Genomic DNA, 26,347 nt, shown 5'->3' on the forward strand with positions numbered 1-26,347 from the left:
TTAATACTCAAAATTACACATTAAATACAGTCACATAGGCAGTGGCAGTTTATTAAGCGTCAAGCCTATTGTGTGTGAGGTGGCAGTTTCCAAGAAGATGGCAGTTAGGCCAGGCCGCCAGGCGAGCTGTGCCTGCTGTCTGCGCAGGACACATTAGTCATGGGAGCGCCATCCCTTCCCCTCTCCAGCAGCCAGCCCTGCTAGACCTGGGAACTAGGACCTTGTAAATCTGCCCAGACCTGAGGCCAAAATGAGCAGTCTTTCCCCTTTGGAAGGAGAATGATCTTGTTTGACACCTGAACAGGAGCAGCGGTTAGAATCTAAACTATTTGCACGTGAGGGTATGGGAAATGTCAGTGCTGTGCCCTGAACTAAGGGTGAAAGCAGCTTCTCAGAGGTTGCTGTGCCCAGTGGGAGACACCTGGAGCTCGGGGTACTCCAGCCGTACTCCAGCCAAAGCTGCAAACGTGGCTCCTGACTACTGTTTCTGCTCTTGATAAAAGGAATCGATGGTATCTTTGTACTTCTCCAGAACTGTGAGTCGTTTCAATTTCATGGTGGGCCCTAAAAGAAAAATGTGAAGACACGAGTGAGGCCTAGGTTTGGTTTCTGAGAAGGCAAGGTTTGAATGAGGTGTGAAGACACGAGTGAGGCCTCGTTTGGTTTCTGAGAAGGCAAGGTTTGAATGAGGAGGACTCCTGTGCGAGTGTTTGAATACTTGTTTCCCACTAGGTGGAACTGTTTGGGAAGGATAAGGAGATGCGGCCTTGGAGGAGGTATGTCACTGGGTATGGGCTTGGAGTTTCAAAAGATTCCTGCCATTTTCAAGTTATCGCTCAGCTGCCTTTGCTAGGTTGGACTCTAACTTTCTGGAACTATAAGCCCATTGAACACTTTCTTTTATAAGTTGCCTTGGTCATGGTGTTACAGAAATAGAAAATTAACTAAGACAGACCTCACGAGAGAACCAGAAGTCAGGAGCCAAGCTAAAGGAGAAGGATGCACTGGACAGCCAGCCTCTAAGCAAGAGTCCCCCCTTGAGCCACAGTGCCACAGTGTGCTAGGGTGTCACAGAGGAGATGGTGGGGTGTCGCTTCCAGGAGAAGTGGCTTGTTTCTTTCTACACAAGAAAGTACAGTCCTGTTCATGTTCTGTTTGACCTGACCCCATCATGATCCCCAACTGAGTCTCCCTTGAATGAATACAGGAGGTATGGGTCCAGAAGCCTTTTCAGGTACGGTCTTAGCTAGGGTTTCACTGCTGTGGAGAGGCACCATGACTATGGCAATTCTTATGAAAGAAAACACTTAATTGGAGATGGCTAGAGGTTTAGCCCATTATCATCATGGTGGGAAGCATGGCGGCATGCAGGCAGACATGGCGCTAGAGAAGGAGCTAAGAATGCTACATCTTGATCCGTAGGCAGCAGGAGACTGTGTGCCACACAGGGAGTAGCTTAAGCAGAGGAGACCTCAAAGCTTGACCCCTGACACAGTGACACACTTCCTCTATCAAGGCCACACCTACTCCCCATGAGCCAAGCATTCAAACACATGAGTCTATGGGGGGGAGGCGTTTCTATTCAAACCACCAGATACCTAAGCTATGGAGCATGCATGGTCTGGACCCAGGCCCCCTGCACATATATGGCCGATGTGTGGCTTGGCCTTCATGTGGGTCGCCTGGCAAGTGGAGCGGGGTTGGGGGGCTGTTTCTAACATGGACCCTGCTCCCTGCTTTTGGATCACTTCCCCCTGGCAGGGCTGCCTTTCCTCAGGGGATGTGGACATGCTCAGTCCTGATGTGACTTGATGTGCTGGGAGGGTTGTATGGGAGAAGGGGGGGCTCCCCTTTTCTGGGGGGAAAGGGAGAGGAGAAGGGGGAAAGAGGGGAAGGGAAGACTGGAAGGAGAGGAGTGAGGGGGCACTCTTGGGAAGTAAAGTAAATTAACTGAAGTAAAATTAAAAAAATTAAGTTAGCATGGAAAAAAACAGGAAAATGCTCCAATTCTTTTTATAAAACTGTGTAGTATTAGCACAAAGCCCATGAAAATCTATATACTTTAAGCCTACACTGCTCAGATTCTGAAATACAGTACAAATACTGTGTAAATAAACTAGTGTTTATGTAATAACGAAAAAAAATGTTTGCGTAGTCAGGCCTTTGTAGCCTATAATCTCGAGTATTTGGAGCAGGGGAAGGGGGAGGCTGAGACAGGAGGATTACAAGTTCAAGACCTGTCTGAGTTATAACGCGTTCAAGGCCAACCTGGGAAATTTAGTGAAACCTTGCGTCAAAATTTAAAAAGAGAAGCAGGGGACTGCTGGGTGGCGGAGCTCTCACATGGCTCGCTGCGGTTCCAGCGTCAGTCCCAGGTGGGCGGCTACACAGTCATGTGTCCCCCGGAGTCTGCCCTTGTATTTCGCTTGAACGAATCTGTCCTAGAGTCTCAGCATCTCCGCTCTGGCAGAGCATTACTGCAGACGGTGTGACAATTTCTGCCGGGGGCAAGTTTGAGAGATTCTCACCAGGGAGCCCTGCCCAGGGTTCTGTTCCACGAGCATCCCAGGAGGCCACAGCTAGGAGACGCCTCTGGCCAGGTGAGACTGCACCGCGGGCTTCTCTGGGCTTGGACTGTGCTCCAGAGAGCTCTGTCCTTTGAACAGCCCCGTGGCTGACACCACAGTCTAGAGGAGCCTCACTCTACAGTGACTGCAGTCCCAGTGCCAGCACAGCTATGGTGTGTGCCTGATGGGGGCAGTACAGCTTGACAGAGAACACAGTCTCGCGGTTGAGGCAGAGCTAAGCCTTTCACGCTCTTATTGGCAAGTCCTGGCACATGTGGGATTCACTGCGTTCGCAAGTTTCAGGAGCTTCCTACCCCAACAGTGCTCTAGCCCTGCATGTGAAATGACATGTATTAGCATATGACCAACACATGTCTTTGTGCATGCTTCTCAGCCATCTCTGCATGATATTTGATCTCAAAGACACTGTAAATACTTTGTTAGGAGTCACGCTCTGTTATTTAAAAGATGAGGATGGAAATTAAAAACCCCATCTCATGTGTTCAGGATGGATGCAGTTTTCCCTCTTAGCATTTCTAATCCAAGGTGGTTGCATCCAACGGATCCAATAATGGAGTGACTGCTTATTTTTCAGGCTGAATAGAATCAGAGGCCTGAGCACCCAGCACAGATGCTGTCCAAAGGCCTATCTGACACCCTCTGCTGGCATGGCTACTATTTACTAGGCTCTGCCCTGCTGCCGCCATGGGTTTTGCCCTCCCATACGGCCCCAGGAACAGTGAAAAGAAAGACCTACCCAGTTCTCCACCGGAAATGGAAAAGTCACGTTCAAGAATGGCCCACTTCTGGATGTGGTAGGGGCGGGCAGCCGCGTTGGCGTTCACCCTCTGGATCCCTTCATGGATGGCCTGGTACACAGCCTCATCCCTCTGGCCCACGATCTGGGATACGGTGGTGGCCCTGCTGCCCACCCTTTGGCAGAATTCCACAGCTTGCTCTGTCAGATTGTCAGTTGGCTCAGACGTTTCTGGGTCCAGTGTGCACTGAAAAGAGGACAGAAGAAATCCACCCCCACTCTGGGAGCCACACTCTGGTTTGGGGGGATGTCCCAGACCACAAGGTGGAAATCCCTGTGGGCAGGATTCTGTGTTGAGCCCCAAGAAGAAGCGGGAGGAACAGTGGACTGGCTCAGACCTTAGTTGGCCATGTCAAACTCCCGTTCCTGTCTTGCCTGGCTGTGATGCTGGTGGCCTGAGCACGTGGGCGGGCAGCCAGACCTTTGCAGACTGAAATGTGCTGGCAAGTGGATAGGATCACTCAGCAGCCCAACAGGGCAGAGAAATACCCACCTACCCACCAAGTGCACAGCGCTGGCCGAGTGATGCCAGATAAAGCTATGAGTGCCAGCTGTACCATGAGCTACCCCTATAGATGACCCTCCTGCTACACCTCCGGAGCCAGAACCCAGGACGCACCTTCAGGGTTAGCAGCATGGACAGGAACTTCCTCTGGTCCCCAATCAGCATGGCACTGCTGATTATAGGCAGCTCCGTCTTCACGGCCTCCTCAATGGGCACCGGGGGCACATTCTCCCCACCCGCAGTGATGATTAATTCTGGGGAGGCAAGGCAGGCCCTGGCTGAGCCACGGTCCTAGGCTGCAGTTGGAGAGGCCTGAGCAGCGAGCGTAGTACTGGAGATGACCTCTTGGGAGCCAAGAAGCAGGGCCTGGCCCCCTAGCAGCCCTCAGGACAACTGCTTGCTACATCTTCCATTCCTCAGGCTGTGATCATATCAAAGTGGTCTCCCTGCATCCCTCAGTCCCTACCAGTGACAGGACTGCCCTGGCAGGCATGCCCACCTCCTACCCGAACTCTCTAGCCCAGAAGGCCAGGCTGCTTTTCCCTGTATAATCCAACCATTTTGGTTGCCTGCTCCTTTTGTACCTTTGGGCCTGCTGGTGCCACACCTGTTTCCCCTCACCCTCTGCTCACACGGCATGGCTATCTGGTCATGTCCAGTCTGGACTTTCCAAGATGTCCCTGCTTATGGCTGTGCTCTCCCACATACCTCTAATCAACGTTCTCCTCTGCCAGACCTAGGAGCAGTCATCTTTCTTCTTTCCTTTTATTTTTTTATCTTTTTCATTAATTTGGTCCCAGAATCTGGGACCAGTCATGTTTTCTTTTCTATTTCTTTCTCTTCTCTCTCTCTCTCTTTCTTTCTTTTCTTTTCTTTCTTTCATTTGGTGCTAAAGCCTGGAACCAGTCATGTCCTTTCATTTCATTTTTTTTTTCTTTTTTCATTCAGAGGAAGAGCCATCTCCCAGAATAAGATCCTGACAGATTTCTTTCCCTATACACCCATGCCCTGCATTTCCATGCACTGTAACAGCACACTGCAGGCAAGGCAGAGAGGAGCTGAAATTTTTCTTTTCCCCCTAGGTCCAGCCAAAGTGTAAACAAACCCACTGCCTTTTAGGAAAAACAGTAATAAGATAAAATTATATGAAGTAAATGTATTAAATACACTTTGACTGGTTTGTGAGATTGTCTCCTCCTGTGTTATCTAATTCAAAAAAGGTCACTGGCCACAGTCTGTGCCCAGGTCCAGCCTGACGTCAGGCAGAGAGCAGACAGACAGCGCCCAGTTGTGAGGAGCTCACAGTTCAGCAGGGCCGACAGGAGAGAGGGGGCGGTAGGGGAGGGACAGGACACACGTAGCCCCACAGCTGAGCAGCCTGAAGAGAGGCTTGACAGGCAGAGCCCGGGACACAGAAGAAGCTCACAGCCTTTGTGGGCTAAGGGTGAACCAGCGTGAAGAGGGCTCAGGAGCAATGGTCGCAAAGCCTCCCTGCAGGTGGAAAGCACTGAGTGTTCTGGGCCAAAGTTTTAGAATATTCCAGTGATTAAAGGGAAGGGAGTTACTGAGAGGACAGGCTGTCCCCAGAGGAGTCCACAGGAAAGCTCGAAATGGTCAGGGTTTGTCTGGAACAGCACAGGGCAGAGAAGAAAAACAAACAAACAAAGACAAACCTCTAGAAACATGAAGGGACATGAAGAAACAGCCTCGCTCACTGTGTGTCTCTCTCCTGCCTTTCTCTGTTGCTCCCACCCTTCCCACTCCCGCCAGAACCTTCAATGTGTGATTAAAGCCCTTTAGAAAACCAACGTGGAATGGCGTTTCCTACATCTAATGAAAACTGTCTGTAACAGCCTACAGCAAACATACTTAGCAGAGGGAGGACAGGCCCTGGGCCGGGCAGGGCAAGTGGAAGTACTAGCTGCGTGAGCCCGATGACCCAAGTTCAATTCCCCGGAAACCCATGTGAAAAACTAGGTGCAACAGTGCACATTTGTAATCCCAGTGATCCTACAGCAAGGAGGGAGGTAGAGATAAGAGCATTACCCAGAAGCCCATGGGTAGCTAGCCCAGAGTATGCAGTGAAAAGAGGCCCTGCTTCAGGAAGGTTGTCCTCCGACCTCCACACAGGAGTCACGGCATTCGTGCATGGCTGTGCATGTGCAAACAAAATGCCAAAATCTAAAAATGCTTTTAAAACCAGGCGGTGGTGGCTTTAGTCCAGCACTCAGGAGGCAGAGGCAGGTGAATCTCAGTGAGATCCAGACCAGCTTGGTCTGCAGAGTGAGCTCCAAGATAGCCAGGCTTACACAGAGAAACTCTGTCTCAGAAACAAAAAACAAAACAAAACAAAAGAGTTCTTTTAAATGTTGAAGACTTTCTGCTGAGATCAGGAGCAAAACAAAAATTGCCTCCATCACACATTTTTCTTCTGTTCTTTTTTTTTTTCCTTTTTCTTTCTGTTCTTTTGTCGGTGGACAAACCTAGCCCAACTGTTGACACTTCTGTTCAATACTGTGAAAGAGTAAGTTTTCCTAACCTGAGTGAGGAGGCGTAATGATGATGATGATGTTCGTATGTGCAGATGACATAATTTTGTCCACAGAAATTCGAAAGGACACACATGCTAGAACTGGCATGAGGGTTGGAGAGCAGCTCAGTGAAGAGTGCCTGCCGACTGTGGACAATGTCCTGATTTCAGTCTAGAGAGCTTCACAAAACCAATAGCAGCCATGCATGCGTCACAAAACCCGTGATCCGGCCCTCAGGAGGCTGAGGAAGGACTGCTATGATTTCTAAGCCAGTTTGGGCTAGCTAGCAAAACCCTGTTTAATGAAATGAACAACCAGCGGCTGGAGACATGGCTCAGAGGTGAAGAGCACTGTCTGCTCTTCTAGAGGTCCTTTGTTCAATTCTCAGCAACCACATGGTGGCTCATAGCCATCTATTAAGAGAGCTGGTGTTATAAAACAGGGTCAAATGAAAGGGGAGGAGGTCCTCCCCATCAGTGGACTTGGAAAGGGGCAGGGAGGAGACCAGGGAGGGAGTGTGGGGTTGGGGAGGGAATGAGGGAGCGGGATACAGCTGGGACACAGAGTTAACAAAATGTAACTAATAAGAAAAAAAAAAATTAAAAATAAATAAATAAATAACAAAGAGAGATCTGGCGCCCTCTTCTGGCCTGCAGGACTGCATGCAGACAGGACATTGTACACATAATAAATGAACAAATCATTAAAAAAGTGAACAAACAAACAACAAAACAAACACAAGACTCCAAAACAACCACTATGCGAACTCCTCATGGTCATTTGAAGCAAGGCCTGATGGTACTTGTAATCCCAGCTACTTGGCAAGCCTAAGGGCACAGGGAGTAAAGGTTCGAGGCCAGCCCAGACAGTATAGCATGACCCTGTCCTCAAGCAAAAAGAGTCTGGGCTATAGGTCAGTGGAAGAGTGCTTGCCCAGCTGGCTCAAAGACTATAATTAATCCCCAAAACAACAACAAAAAAAGACATTTGACCTAAGACCAATATTAAAAAAACAAACAAACCCACAATTAATTGCATTCTATATCTCAGCAACAAATGAAAAAAATTAAATGCCATTATTTATAACAGCACACAAATAAAATTCTTAAAGCGAATAGATAAAAACAAGTCTACACTGAAAACTAGAATACACTGTTGAGGGAAGAGTCAAGAGACCTAAGTAAACAGAAGGGGAGGCTAGCACATTTAAGAACCGGCAGACTCAACTCTGAAGGATGTACAACCTCCTAAGATGAATCTACAAACTCAGCGAGATGGAAGTCATCAAGGCCAACTATTGCGTACGTCAACCCAGTGTGGCTAAAATTCAAATGGAAATGCAAACGATAGGAATGTCCAAGGTCACAGATAGGGAAAGATCAGAGGACCCACAGAACCAGACCTTGGTCTGCCCTAATGCTGCTCAGGGGACATTGGTGCCGTGGAACAGAACAGGGTCTCAAGATTGACCTCAAAGATGGACCTCAAGCTGGCCTCAAACCGACAGAGATTCACCAGCCTCTGCCTCCCTGAGTACTGGGATTAAAGGTGTACACCACCATGCCCGGCTGGTTATCTGGATTCTTAACTTTTCGCTGTGCAATCTAAAACAGCGGTTCTCAACCTTCGTACCGCTGTGACCCTTTAATACAGTTCCTCATGCTGTGGTGACCCCAACCCGAAAATTATTTTCATTGCAACTTCATAGAGGCAGTTTTGCTACTGCTATAAATCATAATGTAAATATCTCATATGCAGGATATTGGATATGCGACCGCTGAGGAGGCATCCTTCCTTTGACCCCCAAGTTGAGAACCCCAGATCTAAAAGCAGGGCTTTCATCCGGGGGTGGAATGCAGATTTCCTCATTTGTCATTACATAAGTGAACACGAGGTGGCAGAAGCTGGCACGGGTCCCACAGCAGCTACCTGTTGCAGGCTTTTACTGTGGGAGCTCACAGGCCAGAACAATGCTGACAGTGAGGCAGGCCTTCTGCCTTTCCGCAGCGCCTCCCTCTCCTGTCCTTCCTCCACAGAAAACGTCTTGTTTTATTTAAGATTTGAAGCCACTCTGCTCTACCCTCTACCATGTTTGTGTCTCTATACAAACCTCTACAACACTTATGCCTTCGAGGCTCCTCAAGTCTTGGTTGTTTCTTCTGGACAAGTGAACCCCCCCTCCCCATTTACTATCCAGGTGACCCTGAACTAGTTTTCTAACCTCTCTGGGCACCCTTGTGTATTTGTGAAAGTGCTTGCCCCAGAGCTGATGCTGACAGAGGTGGGCAACACTCAGTGAAGGCTCAGGGTTGGCAGTGGATCCTCCCCTGTGTGCCCCAGGGCAGGGGCACTCACCTTTGAGGCGCCCAGTGATGTAGAGGAAGCCATCAGCATCCAGGCGGCCCATGTCACCCGTGTGGAGCCAGCCTTCGGCATCAATGGCCTCACATGTCCTGTCCTCCATGTTCAGATAGCCCATGAAGATGGTGCGGCCCCACAGGCAGATCTCACCAATGCCGTCCGCATCCTGATTCACCAGCTTCACCCGGCAGCCAGGCACCACCCTGCCAGAGCTGGCGATAAGACAGACAAAGCCTGAGTCAGCTCCTGCTGGGGTTTTCAGAGGTCTCCAGTCTCTCAGTCTTCCCTGGTGGTGGGGGTAAGTGTGTGTGTGTGTGTGTGTGTGTGTGTGTGTCTGTGTGTGTGTGTCTGTGTAGGCCAGAGGGTAATGTTAGGTCTCTTGACAGGATCTGTGACTGGAACTGGGGCTCACCATTTTGGTGAGAGTGGCTAGCCAGAGATCTTGTCTCCGTATTCCCAGCACTGGGATCAGGCATGAGCCATGACACTTAAGATAGATGGGCTGTGATGGCTCACGCCTTTAGTCTCAGCACTTGAGAGGCAGAGGCAGGCAGATCCACGAGTTGCAGGCCAGCCTGGTCTACAGAATGAGTTCCAGGTCAGCCAGAGCAACACGGAGAAACCCCGTCTCAACAAACAAACAAACAAACACACAAACAAACGGTGTTTTGGCTTAGTGTTCTTGCAGGACTCCTAACTGTGAGTGGGGGCAGTCTCTGGCTCTTTTGCCTGCTTGAGGGAACCTTTTTCTCCTCCTGGGTTGCCCATTCACCCTCGATGTGATCCTATGTCCTGGTCTCATACAGCTTGTGCGATTTCGTTGATGTCCCTGGGAGGCTTGTCTTTTCTGGGGAGAGGTGGGGGGGTGGAGAATGGAGGCAGTGGTGGAGGAGAAAGCCTAGGGGGAGGGGAGGGAGGGAGATTGCAGTCTGGATGTAATATATGAGAGAATAATAGTAATAATGATGGTGATGATGATGAGAGGTTCTCACCATGTATTTCTGCCTTACCTAAACTTGCTATGCAGACCAAGCTGGCCTTGAGCGCACAGTGGACAGCCTGCCTCTGCCTCTCACCTGGCTTTCTGTATGGGCTCAGGGGTTGTGAACTCAGATTCTCCTGCTTGTGTGGCACACGCTTTACTGATTGAGCCTTCTTCCTAGCTGAGGGCTTTTGTATTTTAATGAGCAACCATTAAGGAAGGACCACGAAGGATTTTTACTGAATGAATAAAGGAATGAATAGATGAATGACCAATATGCTAATAGGAGAAACTAGGGCACTATCAGACCAGACACAGTGCACAACACACCCCTGTTCAAATCACTCCCCAGAACTGACTACCTTCCCTGCCCTACAAGAAGCCCGGCCCTGACCCTTAGTCCCATCCCAGTGGGAACCTGCCCATCACATCTCCTAGGACACAATCTAGCATTTCCTACCCTACTGGAAGAAATGGAAAAAGGAAATTCCTTCACCAGGGAGTCCTAGACTGGGCATCTAAGATGTCTCCAGTCACAGGACACAGGACACATGTCATGGTGGCAAAGACAACCCCTCTAGATGCAGCAGGGCAAGCAAGGGCTTGACCCAGAATGGTACCATTGACACCAGGGCTCCAGTGTGGAAGGGAGAGCAAGAGGAACAGTTTCTCCAAGGCACCAAAGGGTGTCATCAAGGACATCTGAGCCCTCAGTGTGTCCCAACTTTGGCCAGTAGGCATAAGGTTGTTGTGTAATTCAAATGCTGATTTCTTTACCTCCCCCCCCCTTTCTGGTTGTGATCCTTGTTCCAAGAATCTCTTGTTTCAATGTTGTGTAAACTTCTCCCCAATTTTCCCCTGGTATGCCAATAAAGCAGCTTACAGCCAATCACTGGGCAGGAGGGAGAACAGAGCAGGACTTCCTGCCAGCCAGGGGAGGAGGAGTGAGAGGAAGCAGTAGGGATTCAGGTCCAAGAGCCATCAAGAGAGAGGAGCTGGAGCAGCAAAGCTACAAAGTGCAAGTATCTCCAGGTTGTACTCTGGTAAGAAGACAGATTAGCTTAAAGGGTTAAGAATAGATTAAGAACTGCTCAGTTACTGTGTTATGATGCTTATTATTGAACAAATATAAAAGTCTCATTTATTTGTGTGATAGCCGGGCCAGGTTAAGAGAGAAACTGAGAAACACACACAGTTTAACAAAAATAACTTTAACCTCAGACCTTACCTATAAAGCCGATAGTTGTAGGGGCTGGACATGAAGTGGGGGCCTGTGCTCTCACTGAGGCCGTAGCCTGCATACAGGCGAATGTTGAGGCCCAGAAAGAAGCGTTGTGTCTCTGCAGTCATGGGAGCTGCTCCGTAGAAGTTTTTCTGACACTTGGCAAAGCCCAGAGCCTGACGGACCCTGGCTAATACTAGGTAATCAGCCAGCCTGCTTGTGAAGGGCTTCAGGTCACTGTGAGAGGGTCAGGGAGAAGAAGTGAGTACACCCAGCGTGGCCCAGAAGCTGCCCATTTTGATGAATTGTTGCTAATGCTGAACCCTTTGTAAACATTTTGGCTATTGGCTTTGCACCCAACATGAATTTGTGTGCAAACGTAGGTGTGACTGCTCCTGATTGCATGCAAGCACGTCGTCCATCACGAAGTCAGACAAGCTGAGCATCTCTCCACTCCCCTTTTTATTTGTTTATTTTTCCTTTTGAGACAGTCTCATGAATTTGCTTTGGCCTAGAACTCGCTCTGTGGCCGAAGCAGACCTTAGCTCCAGACCCTCCAGCCTCAGCCTCCTGGGTGCTGGGATTACAGACCTGCATTCGGGGCCTGGCTGCATAGTCACCTTTACGTATGCTAATGAAGCTGTAGGTGGACAGATGTGCCCACATCTCCCACAGAGCTGGCAGCACTGTAGTGGAACACCCCCTCCATCCCACCTCCCTCTTTCAGGCCAAAGGAGCTCAGCCTGGAGCTTTGTGCACGCTGGGTTAGCACTGAGCTAGACCCTCAGCTTGGAAAGTATTGTTATGTTGGAACGAGGCTGGATCTCTACTGTGGTATCTCCACAGCACTGTGTGGGGACTTGAAAAGCAATTGTGAGACAGATGTGCCAGATGTGATGGTTTACATCTACAGTCCCTGTACTTGGAAGGCCGAGGAAGGATCCTGAGCTTCTTCATCTCGAAACCCAAAAAGCAGTAATAATAAGCAATCAGAAGGGGTTTGAGAGAGATCTGAGTAGTCAAATGGGCTGTTAGGAAGCAGGGTCACTGAAGCCCCTTGTGGTGGTTTGAATAGGAATGGCCCCCACTGACTTCTGTGCTTAAATCTTTGGTCCACAGGGAGGGACACTGTTAGGAGGTGTGGCCTTTTTGGAGTAGGTGTGGCCTTGTTGGAGGAAGTGTGTCACTGTGGAGGTAGGCTTTGTGGTCTCATATGCTCAAGCTAGGCCTTGTGTGGCACACAGTCTCCTTCTGCTGCCTGCAGAACCAGATGTAGAACCCTCAGTTCCTTCTCCAGCTCTATGTCTTCCTATATTCTGCTGTGCTTCCTGCCATGATGATAATGCTCTAAACTGCTGAACCTGTGAGCCAGCCCCAATTAAAAGTTTTCTTTATAAGAGGTGCTGTGGCCACGGTCTTCACAACAACAGAGATCCTAACCAAGACACCCCTTCTAACGCCAACTACTGAGGGCAAGTAGCTGGCAAGAGCTATCTATCCCTAGGAAGGTAAATTCTTCAGGAGAAGCAAGTCATCCCTTCCAGCCAAAGCCCCCAAATACCAACTGTTCCCATTAGGTCTGCAATGGGTATCAGAGTACAAGCCCCATTTTAGACAGGCTACTGTACAAGGTGCCCCCAAACTGAAGTCCTCTACACCCAGGAGAGCCCATCAGATTCTTGCTTGAATGAGCCAACCCTGTCCCTCCCCGGGCCTCCTGCCCCCGACTTACTCGCTAGGGCAGGTGAGGTTCTGTTCCAGGGTGACTGACATGGCCCACAGCAGCATCTTGCGCCGGATGAAGCCAGACTGGGCAGCCACCTCCTGGATCCGTTCCATGATCTTCTCCCACACGCGCGGCACGCCCATGTGGGATGTGGGCTCCACCTCCCGCAGTGTGTTCACCAGGCTCCCCTGCTCGGGGCCGGAGAGAAGCAGAGGTGGCACAGGCTGCAGACACAGCCTCGCCGTGTAAATGCTGATGCTAAACGCAGGCATGCCTGTGGCTGTGTACCCCGACTGCACACAGGCCAGTGGCTGCGGTTCAGGAGCCGCATCCCCGCATCCGCTAGCAGAACGGTGGTGTCCTTTGCCACCCATTGTACCCAGATGCCTGAGAAGCACCTTGGCTCCTCAGATCTTTCTGCATCTGCCCAACTCAAACAGGAGAACCTCATTTTGCCAGGCACAGTGGTGCATGTTTGTAATCATGGCACTTAGGAAGCTGTAGCAGGCAGATGGTGAATTTGAGGCCCAGGCTGGGCATTTAGCAAGTTCAAAGCCAGACTGAGTTACCTAATGAGAGCCTATCTCAAGACAGGCATGTAAAACAAAACAACGCAACAACAACAACAAAACTAAACTAAACAGAAACAGGGGCCAGCAAGATGGTTCAGGGGGTAAAGGGACCTGTAGCTGAGCCTGACAAGAGTTAATTCTCAGAACCCTCATGGTGAAAGGACACAACTGACCCCTGAAAGTTGTCCTCTGACCTCTACACTGTATACTATAGACACAGAAGGAGCTGTTGTGCTCCCTAAAAATAAGAAAATAAATCAATAGATGTAGGATGTGGTGGTGCATGTCTCCAATCCCAGCACTTGGGAGACAGAGGCAGGTGGATATCTATGAGTTCAAGGCCAGACTAGTCTTCAAATCAAGTTCTAGGACAGACAGATCTCCTCTCTCCTTTTACACACACACTCATACACCCTTGTCTCAAAAACAAAGAAATAAATGCAATTTTAAAATTAACTAAAAACAAAAGGGCAAGGGTGATGGCTCCGTTAAGAAGGGAAAGGAAAGGAATAGGAAGGAAGGAAGGGAAAAAAGAAGCCACTTCACATGTGCCTGAAACCCCATGTTGGGAGAACAGATCCCAGAGACTCGGTGACCGAAAAATCCAGCCCAAAATGGGGAGCTGCAGACTCAGTAAGGGGCCTTGTTTCCTGTGAATGTCCTACATTTAGATAATGAAAATGTGGTAATTAACACTGTTATTCGGTTGTCAAGGTAAATGGATGGAACTAGAAAAGATCATCTTGAGTGAGGTTAACCCAGACCCTGAAAGACCAATGTCACATGTGCTCTCTCATTGGAGGCTCCTGGCTCCAATCTCCAGAGCACATAGTCTGCAGTAACTACAGAAACCAGGAAAGTAAAATGGGACCATTGCCAGGATAGGGACTGAGAGCAATAGAGAGAGGAAGAGTTGGGTACAAATTATCTGATGGGAAAATGGGAGAGGAGGGCTTCTTAGGTACATACAGGGGAAAGGGGAAAGGGAGGTACATACAGAAGAAAATAAATAAAACTGCAATAAGAGTGCTAGAAAAGGCCACAAGAAATCATACTATTAATTATTCATCTTTTTAAAAAAAACTGTAACACACAATTCCATGTATAAATAAATACGCATGGTTTCAGTGAACTTTTCTCATCTGGACTGACATTGCTTCCTCCAAGAGCCAAAGACCACCTAACAAAAACACTATCTTTTGAGTTGTTGGCCAGGCAGAGCTGTCTAACAGACTCCCAAAATTCAGCCGATTGGTGCTGCCCTTGGTAACACCCCAGAGACAAAAAGTAAATCCCTCTTGCTGAGGTCACCACACCCATCAAAAACCCGGAGCTAAGTTGGCCTGGCTGCACCTCCCCCACACACTAGCTTTCATGCTATCAAAAGGCTCCACACAAACTTCCAAAGGAAGGAAGCAACCAACAGTCCCACAAGTCCCAGCTGTCAGCCAAGGAACAGTGGCAGCAATCAGCAAGGCATCATAACCCTAAAGGTTCAGTAGTGGCTTGCATTCTTTGCCAGTAACTAACCACTCTCTAATTGGGTTTAAGACCACTCTACAGGGGATAAACCATGATTGGTACTGGAAACCTCGCTAACTACTCAGTGTGAGTGAAGTCATGTCTATCAGAGGAATCTTCATCCTCATCCAGGAAACTTCTCTTCGTACTAGAGTCCACTACAGAAAACCCAACCAATCAAGTGCTGAGCTGTGGAGTCCATTCCCAGTGGATACATCTACAAAATACCCTCAATACCCAAGGCTCGGGGAACATCGCGGAAGAGTGGGTGGAATGATGGTCAGAGCCAGAGGATCAGGGAGCTTTCAGTGAGGTTATGTCTCCTAGATGTGTCAGAAGCTACCTCCATAAAGTCTTACCAACATAACTGCCCATGTGTGAACTGACAAGGAGGAGACCAACAGACATGCCAAAGTATATGGGAAAAAGCCCGTGAGGCCTCAGCCCTACACAAAGAACTAGGGCAACTGAGGAAAGCCGGGGGTAGAAGAAGTGCTCCCCAGGAAGGAGAACACTGACTGTTTGCCAGGGCCGAATGGTCAGTGCCAAAAACACACATACAAGCAACATTATTCAGACTGAGCAGGCTACATTTTGGAATGTGTCTGTATATTCCTAAATTATATGCATGCAATAACAATTAGTAAAAAAAAAAAAAAAAAAAGAGGCCATGAATTTGAAGACGAGCAGGGAGGGGTATAAGGAAGGGCTTGGAGGGAAGAAAAGGACAGGAGAAATGTTATGATTATACTGTAATCTCAAAAGTTCAGAAATAAGCTATGAGTAGTGGCCCATGCCTTTAATTCCAGCACTTGGGAGGAAGAGAAAGGTGGATCTCTGTGAGTTCCAGAACAGTCAGAGATACATAGTGAGACACTGTTTCAAAAAAAAAAAAAAAAAAGTAAAACCCTTCGTTTAAAAAATATTAATTGTAAGGTCTGGAGAGATGGCTCTGTGGTTTAGGGTCCTTGTTGCTCTTGCAAAGGAGCCAGATTCAGTTCTCAGCACCTACATGGTGGCCCACATGTTCCGGCCAGGACTCTAGTTCCAGCAGACCCAATGACCTCTTCTGTCTTCTGACCTCTGAGGGCACCAGGCACCCAAGTGAGCACACAAATACATGCAGGCAAAACATTCACACACATAAAGTAAGGTAACTATTTTAAAAATATATCAGTGGTGGGTTATCTGTATCTATAGGGTTGAATTTAACATCACTAAAACCGATTTTGTTTGATTTATCACAGAGTGGGGGAGCCTGTCTCAAAAAACTAAGCTAGACGAGGTTGGAGAGATGACTCAGCAGCTGAGGACTGGAGTTCAGTTTCCGGCACCAACACCAGACAGCTCACAATGAGAGCCTAGCTCTCAGGATCTTGGGCTCTCTTCTGGTCTCCATTTATGTGAGACATACATAAGTAACACATACATAAGTTAAACACAATTTTTCCTTTTTTAAGTTGATTTATTATTTATTACAGTTTATTCACTTTGTATCCCAGCTGTAGCCCCCTCCCTCATCTCTTCCTAGTCCCACCTTTCCTCCTTCTTCTCTCCCTATGCCCTTCTCCAAGTCCAATGATAGGGAAGGTCCTCCTCCCCTTCCCTCTGACTCTAGCTTATCAGGTTTCATCAGAACTGGCTGCATTGTCTTCCTCTGTGGCTTGGTAAGGCTGCTCCCCCACTCAGGGGGAGGTGATCAGAGACCCAGCCACTGGGTCCATGTGAGAGACAGCCCCTGTTCCCATTACTAGGGCTCATAATTCTTTATTTTAAATTAGATTCTTTAACTTAAATTCATCTTTAAATTTTTTAAAAACTAAAGATTTAAAAAAAGTTGTTCCGACTCCCTGCCTGTGTTGACTTCTAGCCTTTACATGCATGCACACGGGTGAGCACATTCGAGACACACCACCACCATTACCACCAGCCAAACAAGTACAACCAAACAAGTCGACTCTTTCTACCAGCAGTGTTTGTCTTAGGACTGAGCACGGGACACTGTCCAGGCTACCAAGACACCAGGTCGGGGAAGCCAGCGAGGAGGTTTCTGGAAACGTTTTCTCAGGGTTAAAGTAAAAATGCAAAGAATAGGTGTATTTTATAAGATCGGGGGTAGAAGCTGTGGCTACCCCCACCACCACCACCACCTTGAGGTCACACTGAGGAAGCTGCGTCTTGATGGCGTTTGAGAGTGAAAGAGACAGTCTATCTGACTTAGCAGGATGTCATCAGCTTCCCTAACTGTTTAGTCACTTGAGTCAGGCTGGGCAAGCGGCTGCTGAAAGAATTCTGAGTGCTATGTGCGCTGGGAGCCAGTAGGCTCTGGATGTACCCAGGGTCCACAAATGCGACACACACCTGGGTGTGCCCCTGCTCACACATGGGACACACACGTAGAGCAGGAAGGCAGGAAGACAGACTGACCTTTAGGGCATCTGGATCTGCAAAGCAGACCTGGGCCCCCCACTGGATGCCCGTCCACAGGTCGTAGATCTGGGCAGCAATGTGGCTGAGAGGCAGGTAGCTGACCACTACCTCCTGCTGGACTTCCGCTGGCTGGATGTCCCCGGCCTGACTGCCGTACCGTGCTGTCCATGTGATCTGAGGGGAAGGAAAATGGCCCCAGCAGGTCTACACCTGGTCCTCATAGACCTAAAAGTGAGGTTATCTTGGGGACTTGGGCTGCCTCTTTCAGAGGTTCTGAGGGTAGGTGGGTGGCATTTCTCAGGCATTTCCACAGGCTTCGGAGACCATAGGGACAGGTCTCCCATCTGCTCCCTTCCCTTTCCCCTCTACAGAGCTCTGTCTGGACCACAGATGGGTGGGCGTCCCGACTCATCTAGCTCACTCACGCTGTGCCCCAAGAGGCTGTTGGGGCAGGACCGTTACCCAGAGTCACCCCATCCCACCATCCTTCCGGGCGTCTGTCCTACATTGTCCTGACTCAGCATCACGCCCTTCGGGTTTCCAGTGGTGCCTGATGTGTAGACAAGCACGCAGCACTGGTTGGGCTGCTGGGCGTCAATGATGGCGTCTAAGGCCTCCTCGGGTACTTCCTGTCCCAGTTCCGTGAGTTCTTCCATCTGTGGCAAGGCAGGGCAGAGAAGTCAGTCTGGGTCATCTGGGTAGGCCTAGGCAGGGCCCACTCATCAGCCGGGGCCACTCTACATACCGTGTACACGTTGGCCATCTTCTGTGGAGGGGGCTCTTGGTAGATCACCACTGCCTTTAGATGGGGCAAGTCTTTCCAGATCTGCATTGACAGGAAAACAGGCTGGGTTTCAGCAAGAAAAGGGTTACATCTTGGAAAGAGCCTCATCTGCTTGTGTTATCCTCGGACAAAATTCTGCGACTCCCAGGCTTACCCATTATGGAAACTTGGGTTCAGTGCAGTGGGGATCCAGGGCCTGACTAAATAGGCTACACAGCACAATATTAGACCAGCACAGGTGACAGACAGACAGACGTAGAGAGGGAGCTCTGAGCTTTAATACAGAGCGGCTCCTAGGCGATGTTACTAAGAGAGAAAGATAGTGTGCCTATAGCATGACCTCTTCCCCCAAGAAGGAGCTACAGTGTGAACACTGAATGATGCACACACGTGAGCTAGAGGCCTCCGCTTATGGCTGCTGCAAGGGTCTCTGGAAGGTTAGAACTAATTGCACTGACTCTCTACAGGCAGAGAGAGGGTGCAAGCAAAAGAAGGAGAAAGAGAAAAGATGATTCTTCAGTACATGAGCGCAACCTGAAAGAGATGGACACAGCAGCCGAGTGTGTCCATGTGCCTGGAATCTCAGTACAGGGAAGGCTGAGGCAGGGGGATCACGAGGTTAGCCTGAATTATGTAGTTTCAAACACACAAACAAACAAAAAGCCCAAATACAAATGAAGCCTTTGTGTCTAGCTGGTGAAACACACATACACATACACACATACCATTGCATCAAAGTTTTTTTGTTTTGTTTTATTACTTGTTTGTGTGCTTTTGTTTTGCTTTGTTTTTCTCTTAAAGACAGGCTCTCACAATGTGGCCTGGCTGGCTTTGAATTTACTATGTAGATCAGGCAGGCCTCAAACACACAGATCTGCCTGTCTCTGCTTCCCAAGTGCTGGGACTAAAGCTGTATGATGTTGGCCTCATCAAGGGATTTTATACCTGCATTGTTACTCATCATTCTAGGGGAAGAGCTAAAAGGAATTTCAAACTTTGTCTAGTAGTCTTTTTATTTTTTATTTTATTTTTTTTAAACCTGTGTGTGTTCGTGTGTATATACAGTTTGCCATGCCCAGCTTTTTATAGAGGTCTAGAGTCATTCAGGTCCCATGGCTCTACAGTAGGCATGTTACCTATGGTGTCATTTTCCCTAGCCTTCTCCTACTTTATGCACATGTCACGGTACACATGTGTGAAGATCAGACAACCTTTCGGAGTTAGTTCCACATTTATGTGAGTTCTAGGGATCAGACTCAGGTCATAAAACTCATGCAGCAAGTGCTTCATCTGCTGATCCATCTACCAAGCCCCCCCCCCCCGTGTGTGTGTGTGTGTGTGTGTGTGCTTTTTCAGACGGGTTATCATATAATTCAGGCTGGCTCCAAACTTGTAGCCTTGGCTGGCCTTGAACTTCTAAAACTTCTCCCTCTGCTTCGTAAGTGCTGGGATTATATATGTGTTACCATGCCTGCTATCTCTGTTGGTCTTATTCTGGCAGTAAATCCATACTTTCAATAGGAAATTATTTGATATGTACTATAGGATTAGAACAATGTTGTTAGCTGCTACCGTTTTCAGGATTAGATAAGAGAAACTCAAGTATAAAATCAAACTTAAATCCCCATTATGTAATGTTTGAGTCAGAAATATCACTGTGACTAATGATTTAAATGCACACACACACACACACACACACACATTCCTGAGAGAAGAGAAATGAGTGATAAGAGCTTCTATGAACTCAGTGTTCTTTCTGAAGATGGGAGGGGAGAGGGAAAAAAGAGTGGGGGAGGCATAAAGGTAAGGGAGAAAAGAAGGGGTGAAGAGGGTGAGAAGAAGGGGGGATGAGAAGGCTGGAGGGAGGTGAAAAGGTGGGAGGGAGAGGAGGAAAGAGGGAGAAGAAGGTGAGGGGGAAAGAGAAAGAGGGAGAGATGAGTCAGAGAGGCAAGGGGGTTCAGATGAATAGAACAGGAAAGCTAGGACGGAAGAGTCCCAGACATTCTCCTAGTGTCAGCGACTCACTGGCTGAACTCATCAGGCTGACAGGTATCTGATTGGTGAAGGCTCAGGAAACAGGACACAGAGCAATGGCTGAACCAGAGGAAGCAGGTCTCACACAAGTGTCTTGGAGGCCATGAAGCAGAGACCCAGAAAGCTATCTCTTAGGGGTGTTGAATTTGTTTCCAAAAAAAGCTATCTAAACCTGCCCTCAAAAAAGCTTAGAGCAGAAAAAAATTAGTTGTGGTATAATATAAGGAAATTTAATATATGTGTGCTTGAAATTCCTAATTTTTTAAAATAAAGTTTGAGAGCCAGATGGTGGTGGTACACACCTTTAATCCCAGTACTTAGGAGGCAGAGGCAGGGGAATCTCTGTGAGTTCAAGGCCAGCCTGGTCTACAAAGCTAGTTCTAGGACAGCCAAAGCTATATGAAGAAACCCTGTCTCCAAAAATAAAAAATGAATGAATGAATGAATAGAAAAATTCTCAAGTTAGATTAAAACTATAAATCCACGAAGTCAAAAATCTTAGTGAATTCAAAAAAAGAAACATAGACACACACACACACACAAACACAAATAAATAAATAGATTATAAAAGAAACCCTCTACGATACAGCCTACATGCTAGGTTTATGTGGTGCTGGGGATGGAATCAAGGCTTCGTGTAGGCATTCTAATGATTGAGTGACACCCCCAGCCCTCGATATCAAAGATCATTTAAGAAAAACATCACAGCTGATCAAGATGCGTGGTGAAGGGTTTGGGGGAATGAAACAGCATGAGGTCAGAATATTCGCCTTTAAACGTAGTAAAAAGACAAGCATATGAGAGCACACTGTTAAGAAACCTGATGATGCAGAGAAGTGACTCTGTTTTGGTTTGTTTGAGGATTGTTATAATACAGATTTTGTTTTAAACCCAAGGCAGACATTTAACGGAGACCCCGGAACGGGACTCCACCTTCTTCGGCTATGAGGTAGGGATGGTTTGTTTCCTTGGCAGGATCTAGTAGGTGGCTTTTTAAGCTGCCCAGCCCTCCCCCACCCAGGATCCAGATGTAAACATGGGAGGGTTTACTAGAGGGCACAGCCTGTCGGTTTTCCCTCTTGTAAGTGAAACCACTGACCTGGGCCACTCCATGGGTGGGAAGGAGGTTTGTTGTAAATATGAAACTGCCTCATGGCTATCAGGTGGTAGAGACAGTAGCCAGAGGCATTTGGAGGAGTGCAAAGCTGCCGTGGCTACCTCAGGGTGAGGGGCAGGTGTGCATGCTAGTTTTAAAGAGAACAGTGGAGCAGTGGAAGGGGAGAGTGGAATCTGAAGTGGCCTGGAAGTTTAGGGTAGAGGGAAAGAGGAAGTGTGCAGGCCAGAAGACCCAGGTGGCTTTTACATGCTTTACAGGTAGATGCTAAGGTTAATAGGAAGGAAGGAGCCTGGAGGTCAGCTTGGAGCTTTGAAATGTATTACATGTTTGTGCTAATAGGGAGCTAGATGTCCCATTTGCCAGAAGTAGGGAGATAAAGGGAGTAGCTTTTCCTGGCAGGTAGACACCATTTCACAGGCTCCCGGGGATGCTGAGTGTAAGCTTCTGTCTGCCAGCTGAATCCAGGCACCATTCAGGACACCGTCAGTGGCACCGCCAGTTGGGGCTTGGGACCTACCAGTTCTCCCCCTGCTCTCTGTGCATGTGTGTGCCGTGCCGTAGGCTGACAGCAGATGTCTTTCCTCAGTCACTCTCAACTATGAGGTCTTTCAGTGAGCTTAGCAATGGGCTTCAGGGATCTCCCCGTTGCCTTCCTTCTCTTGCACCTGTAGTCACAGGCACTTGCTACAGAGCCTGGCTTTTCATGTGTGTTACTGATCTAAACTCATGCATACCCGGAAGGCACTTTACTCACTGAGCAATCTTCCTGCCAAGCTAGATTGATTCTTTAAATTTTTGTTTCTTCCTTGAGATTATAATGACATCATTTACCCCTTCCGTTTTCTCTCACCAAACCCTCTGGACCCCCTCCTAGTTCTCTTTCAAATTCATGAACTCTTTTTTTTTTTTTCTTAATAGTTGTTATACAGCCCCACACACACCTAAATACATAAATACAGCCTGTTCAGTCAGTATAAAGTTACTTGTATATTATGTTTTCAGGGCCAATCAATTTTGTATGCTTGTCCCTGGGGAGGGAAGATTTAAGAGCCAGAGGATCAGGGTGTTTGTTGTGAGATTGTGTTTCCTATTAATGTCAAAGCTCCACCCATGACGTCTCATCAACATGACTGCCTAAACATGAGCGGAACAAGGGCAACCCCAACAGATATGCTAACATGGATGGTGAGGGGATTGTGAGGCCTCAACCCTGTGCTAAAGCTAAATTGGCTCCTAAATCATCCAGGCTTCAGGCCTAAGTGGTCCTGGGGGAGCCTGGCTCTGTTCTGGGTTAGGCTGTGATGAGTGAGGCTCAGAAAATGGCCTAATGACTTAAGTACTTCTGAGGCCACTGGGCTATCTGATGACTTCTGGGTAACACTAAGTCCCAGGGTGCTTTAGAAAGGCCACAAATAGACATCCACCCTTGATGACTACTCCAGCAGAGCATGGGAAAGCACCTTCTGTAGCCTCTCCGAAAACCCAGATTTTGTGGTTCTAATAGGTTGACCAGTTGGCCATCAGAACAAGTGTTTAGAAAAGGGGAAAAGGATGCCTGAAGAGAACTCAGCCTTCCTTTTCTCAGAGTACTAGTTGGGGCCACATCCTCTAAACCTACCTGTCCATTCCTGGTCCTACACACTGATCCAGGCAAGACAAATGGAGACAATCAAGTGACATACTGAAAGAACCTCATAAAAGGGCCCCATAAAGAGGCAGGACAGTCCCTCACTAGTCAAGGGAGCCACTGGAGAAACCCTTCATAGTAAAAATACAAGGGCCAGGAAATGGGTTTTCATTATCACTCTAAATTAGTATAAAAGTCTGTGCTCACATGTCTTAGACTAGAGCAAACTCCCATGGAGCCTGAAGAGTCTGAGCACAGAGCAGCCAAGAACAAGATGCAAGGGTGGGTCCCTTATCCAGCTTCACATACAAGTCCAGGAGGGCCTGTGGAGTCACACCTTGCCAGGCCAACGCTGTTGTTTGAGGCATTGTCTCTTAAGTTGATGATTTAGGTTCCTGCTCAAGCCTTGTTGGGAGCCCCCCTCAGCTCCCCTCCCACAGCTTTTCTGGCTCCCAGAGGCTCAGCTTTCTTTACTGCACTACTGCTGCCTAAGCAGACCTGGACTCCGGAAGCTTCCCAGAGGGCCTCTCACTTGGCTGTGAGCTGGTGATTCTCAGTCAGGGCTGCTCACAGCCTCACCCCGGGGAGCTATGTTAAGTCATGAGGAGACCTTCTCCAGGAACTCATGCCAGGGGTCTTGCCCACAGCCTGAGCCTGACCTAGGGGGGATTTCTGCAGCCAAGTGAGAACTATAAACCCCAGCTTGCTTCTTCTTGGCTTAAGAGACTTAAGGCCCAGCAGAGATGAGGGAAGACACAAACTATGGTCTCTCTGGAGACCCAGGTTCCATGGTTCTAGAAGGCTGACCACTTGACCCTCAGGAGCAGATAAGTGGCTACATCTCAAGGATCATTTCCAGAGAGCGAAGGAAGCCACAGAGGGGCCCAATGTCCACAGCCCTCCCCTTACATAAGACCCTGTCCAGAGGGAAAGCCATGGTAGACAATGGTCTGGCCAGCAGTATAAGTGAGAAAGGTGCTATTACCTACCTGACTCCCTCCCTCCCTCTCCTTCCCCCTCTGTGTGTGTGTGTGTGTGTGTGTATCTATGACTGTGTTGCATGTTCATGTGAGCTGTAAGAGATAAGAATGCTGGACAGGAGGTGAAAGTAGCCTTCCTGCACTAGAGTAGATGTACAGCCTCTAACCACATGCCCGCTGCTCCTTCCCACCGAACCTTCAAGATCTTTTCCAGCTGCTTCTGAGTGTCAACCACAATGACATTGGCACGGCAGTCGTGGGCAATGTACTGGCAGGCCTCAGGGGAGCTGGTGGTGTAGATGCCAGTGACGATGCCCCTGGTGGAAGTATAGGAAGATTCATATCAGGTTCAGAGGAATCGTCCCCTCCCCACCGCCTCCATCCCCAAGGACCTCCAGAGGCCTTAAGGCAGGATGCTTAGTCAGCTCAATGGGCAGGGATGAGAAAAAGCAGCCCAGAAGGTCCTAGGGGAGATACGGGGTGTTGGGGGAGTGGTTGAGGGCTCTCTAAAGAGATAATCACCCTTTCTGTACTTTCTGCCCATCACCAACCCACAGCAGACCTTCCCCCTGCCCAGCCACTCACCCTGCAAACACCGTGCCCACGGCAGAGAAGAACCATTCTGGGGAGTTGAAGCCGAGGATCGCCACGCTGTGGGCGCGCTCCAGGCCCAGCTCCAGGCCGAAGGCAGAGAGACAGGTCAGTTACACGGAATGGCCCTTTCCCGCCCCTGATGATCTCCAACAGGCTGCAAGAGACCCCTCCAGGCCCATTTCGGGGTCCACCCAGCCAGAGAACTTCCTGGGGAATCCGTTTCCGGGAGCCCTGTGGACCCTTCCTATGCTTTCTCTGGGGAGCCCAGCGGACTAGGTTTCCCAGGGCTTCTTGAAGGTGACGTGTGGTAAAGGCTCTGTAAGCACAAAACTTAGCACAGGGCCCAGAATATTAGCCCAACCTGTGGTGTCAGGCCTTACAAGGGTGGCTTCTAAGGACCTTGCCGGTGCGGAGTTGGGGAGGAGGCCTATGAGAGCTCAGGCTAGAAGCAGGTCTGGGGAAGAAGGGAAGTGCAGCGAGGAGCTCCTACCTTCAGGAAGCCTTTGGCTACCTTGCGGGCAATCAGGTAGTACTGGTAGTACGAGATGCGCTCCCACTTGTTCTTGTACTTGAAGCCCAGAGCACTGAGGTTCCCGTACTTATCCAGGGCCTCGTAGAACATCCGGTGCACCGTGTAGGGAAGCTGCGTGCAGAAGGGTTCCAGGCGCAGGCGCACTCTCCCGTCCGCCCGAGTGGTCCATAGCGCTTCCTCTGCAAGGGGGAAGATGAGCGGGCTGGTCAAGCCTAGCTGGGCTGTCTGCAGGGGATCCAGTTCTGACCTGGGCAGAGGCCCCGCGCCTGCAGCAGCAGCTGCTGCTGACACCTCCAGGACAGGACCTTGAGAGCCGGCAGGCAAGCCAGATGGGGAAGAGGGGCGGGAGGCTGCTTGAGGGAGGCAGCCTGGCTTGTCTCTGGAAGATGAGCAAAGCTTAGGGATACAGAAAGGAAAGCAGAAACAGTGGGAGGGAATCTCCAGAGGACTTCTGGGCCCTTTTCTGCCTTTTTCTGGTTGGAGTGTGCCTGCCAAGGTTGGGGTAGGCTAAGCAAAACTCCCACCTGCTCATAAGAGTAAAACTGTCTCGGCTCAGCTTCTCTGGCTCCTGCCAGCAGGTGGGGACAGATCCAGCTGGACAGAAAGTCAAGGCGTTAGAGAGGAATTTTGGAGGGACTGAAAACCACCAGGCCTAGATCCCTGGCCAGTGGAGCCTGCAGGGCAGAGGACTGCCAGCTGACATCTAGACATTCAACTCTGCCAGGATCTTCTCATCCCATCCTCGTGGTGCGGGTGTCTGCTTCCTCAGAGGGAAGGCGAGGCATTTGCCTTTGGGTATGGACATTGGAAGAAATGATGTGTATGAAGGAGACTCAGATACTCAGTAAATGCATGCTCTCCTCCACTTTCCTATCTGTAAAGGAAGTTTGCTTAGGCAATCTGCATTCTTTTAGACTTTTTGTTTTTTGGCTTGTTTGTTTGTTTTCAGGGTCTTGAAGGCTAACCTCAAGTCTACAATCTTCCTACCTCTGCCTTCCAAGAACTGGGCTTATAGGTGTGTGCCGCTGTATCTGACTGCCCCCCGTTCCCTGGGAAAGGAGGATTATTGTAAAAAAAGGGAGCACAATATGGGTAGAGAGTGAGCTGTCCAGGACCCCTGAGGCTGCCTACTGGCCAGACACACCCCATCACTTGCTCATCTCCTCCTGGGAAGCCAACTTCTTTCTGCTTGCCCCAAGGCTGGCACCAATAGGGTATCTTGCCTGTGATCCTGTATGAGTTAGACAAAGAGGCCAGACGCCCTTGACCTTCTTAGATACAATTGTAGGCTGTAAATAGAGTTTGAGTCGGCAGAAGAGGTAAAACTTCTGGGGCTGAGACAGGAGAGCACATCTCAGCGCCATCAAAAGGAACTATGAGGCCAGAGAAATACATGCTGGGGCCAGGGAGGGCACCAGAGAGGTTTTACTGGGAACCTGCATTGG

At 49.0% G+C, this 26,347-nt stretch overlaps 1 protein-coding gene across 2 annotated transcripts in view; it reads right to left on the reverse strand.

Moving 5' to 3' along the window:
• Window positions 1-13: 13 nt before the first annotated feature.
• Window positions 14-26,347, reverse strand: part of Acsbg1 (acyl-CoA synthetase bubblegum family member 1) — a 56,453-nt gene continuing 30,119 nt past the window's right edge. For both annotated transcript variants that reach the window (XM_021643102.2, XM_021643093.2), the window contains 12 exons: window positions 24,861-25,081; window positions 24,362-24,450; window positions 23,973-24,093; window positions 17,980-18,060; window positions 17,741-17,890; window positions 17,232-17,408; window positions 12,718-12,899; window positions 10,992-11,222; window positions 8,776-8,993; window positions 4,004-4,143; window positions 3,325-3,571; window positions 14-564 (listed from right to left, as the gene is read on the reverse strand). In XM_021643102.2, the coding sequence (XP_021498777.1) occupies window positions 479-564; window positions 3,325-3,571; window positions 4,004-4,143; window positions 8,776-8,993; window positions 10,992-11,222; window positions 12,718-12,899; window positions 17,232-17,408; window positions 17,741-17,890; window positions 17,980-18,060; window positions 23,973-24,093; window positions 24,362-24,450; window positions 24,861-25,081 (1,943 nt within the window). In that variant the 3' untranslated portion in view covers window positions 14-478. The remainder of the gene's footprint in view (window positions 565-3,324; window positions 3,572-4,003; window positions 4,144-8,775; window positions 8,994-10,991; window positions 11,223-12,717; window positions 12,900-17,231; window positions 17,409-17,740; window positions 17,891-17,979; window positions 18,061-23,972; window positions 24,094-24,361; window positions 24,451-24,860; window positions 25,082-26,347) is intronic.

Source organism: Meriones unguiculatus, chromosome 1, assembly GCF_030254825.1.
Source record: "Meriones unguiculatus strain TT.TT164.6M chromosome 1, Bangor_MerUng_6.1, whole genome shotgun sequence".
Classification (NCBI taxonomy): domain Eukaryota; kingdom Metazoa; phylum Chordata; class Mammalia; order Rodentia; family Muridae; genus Meriones; species Meriones unguiculatus.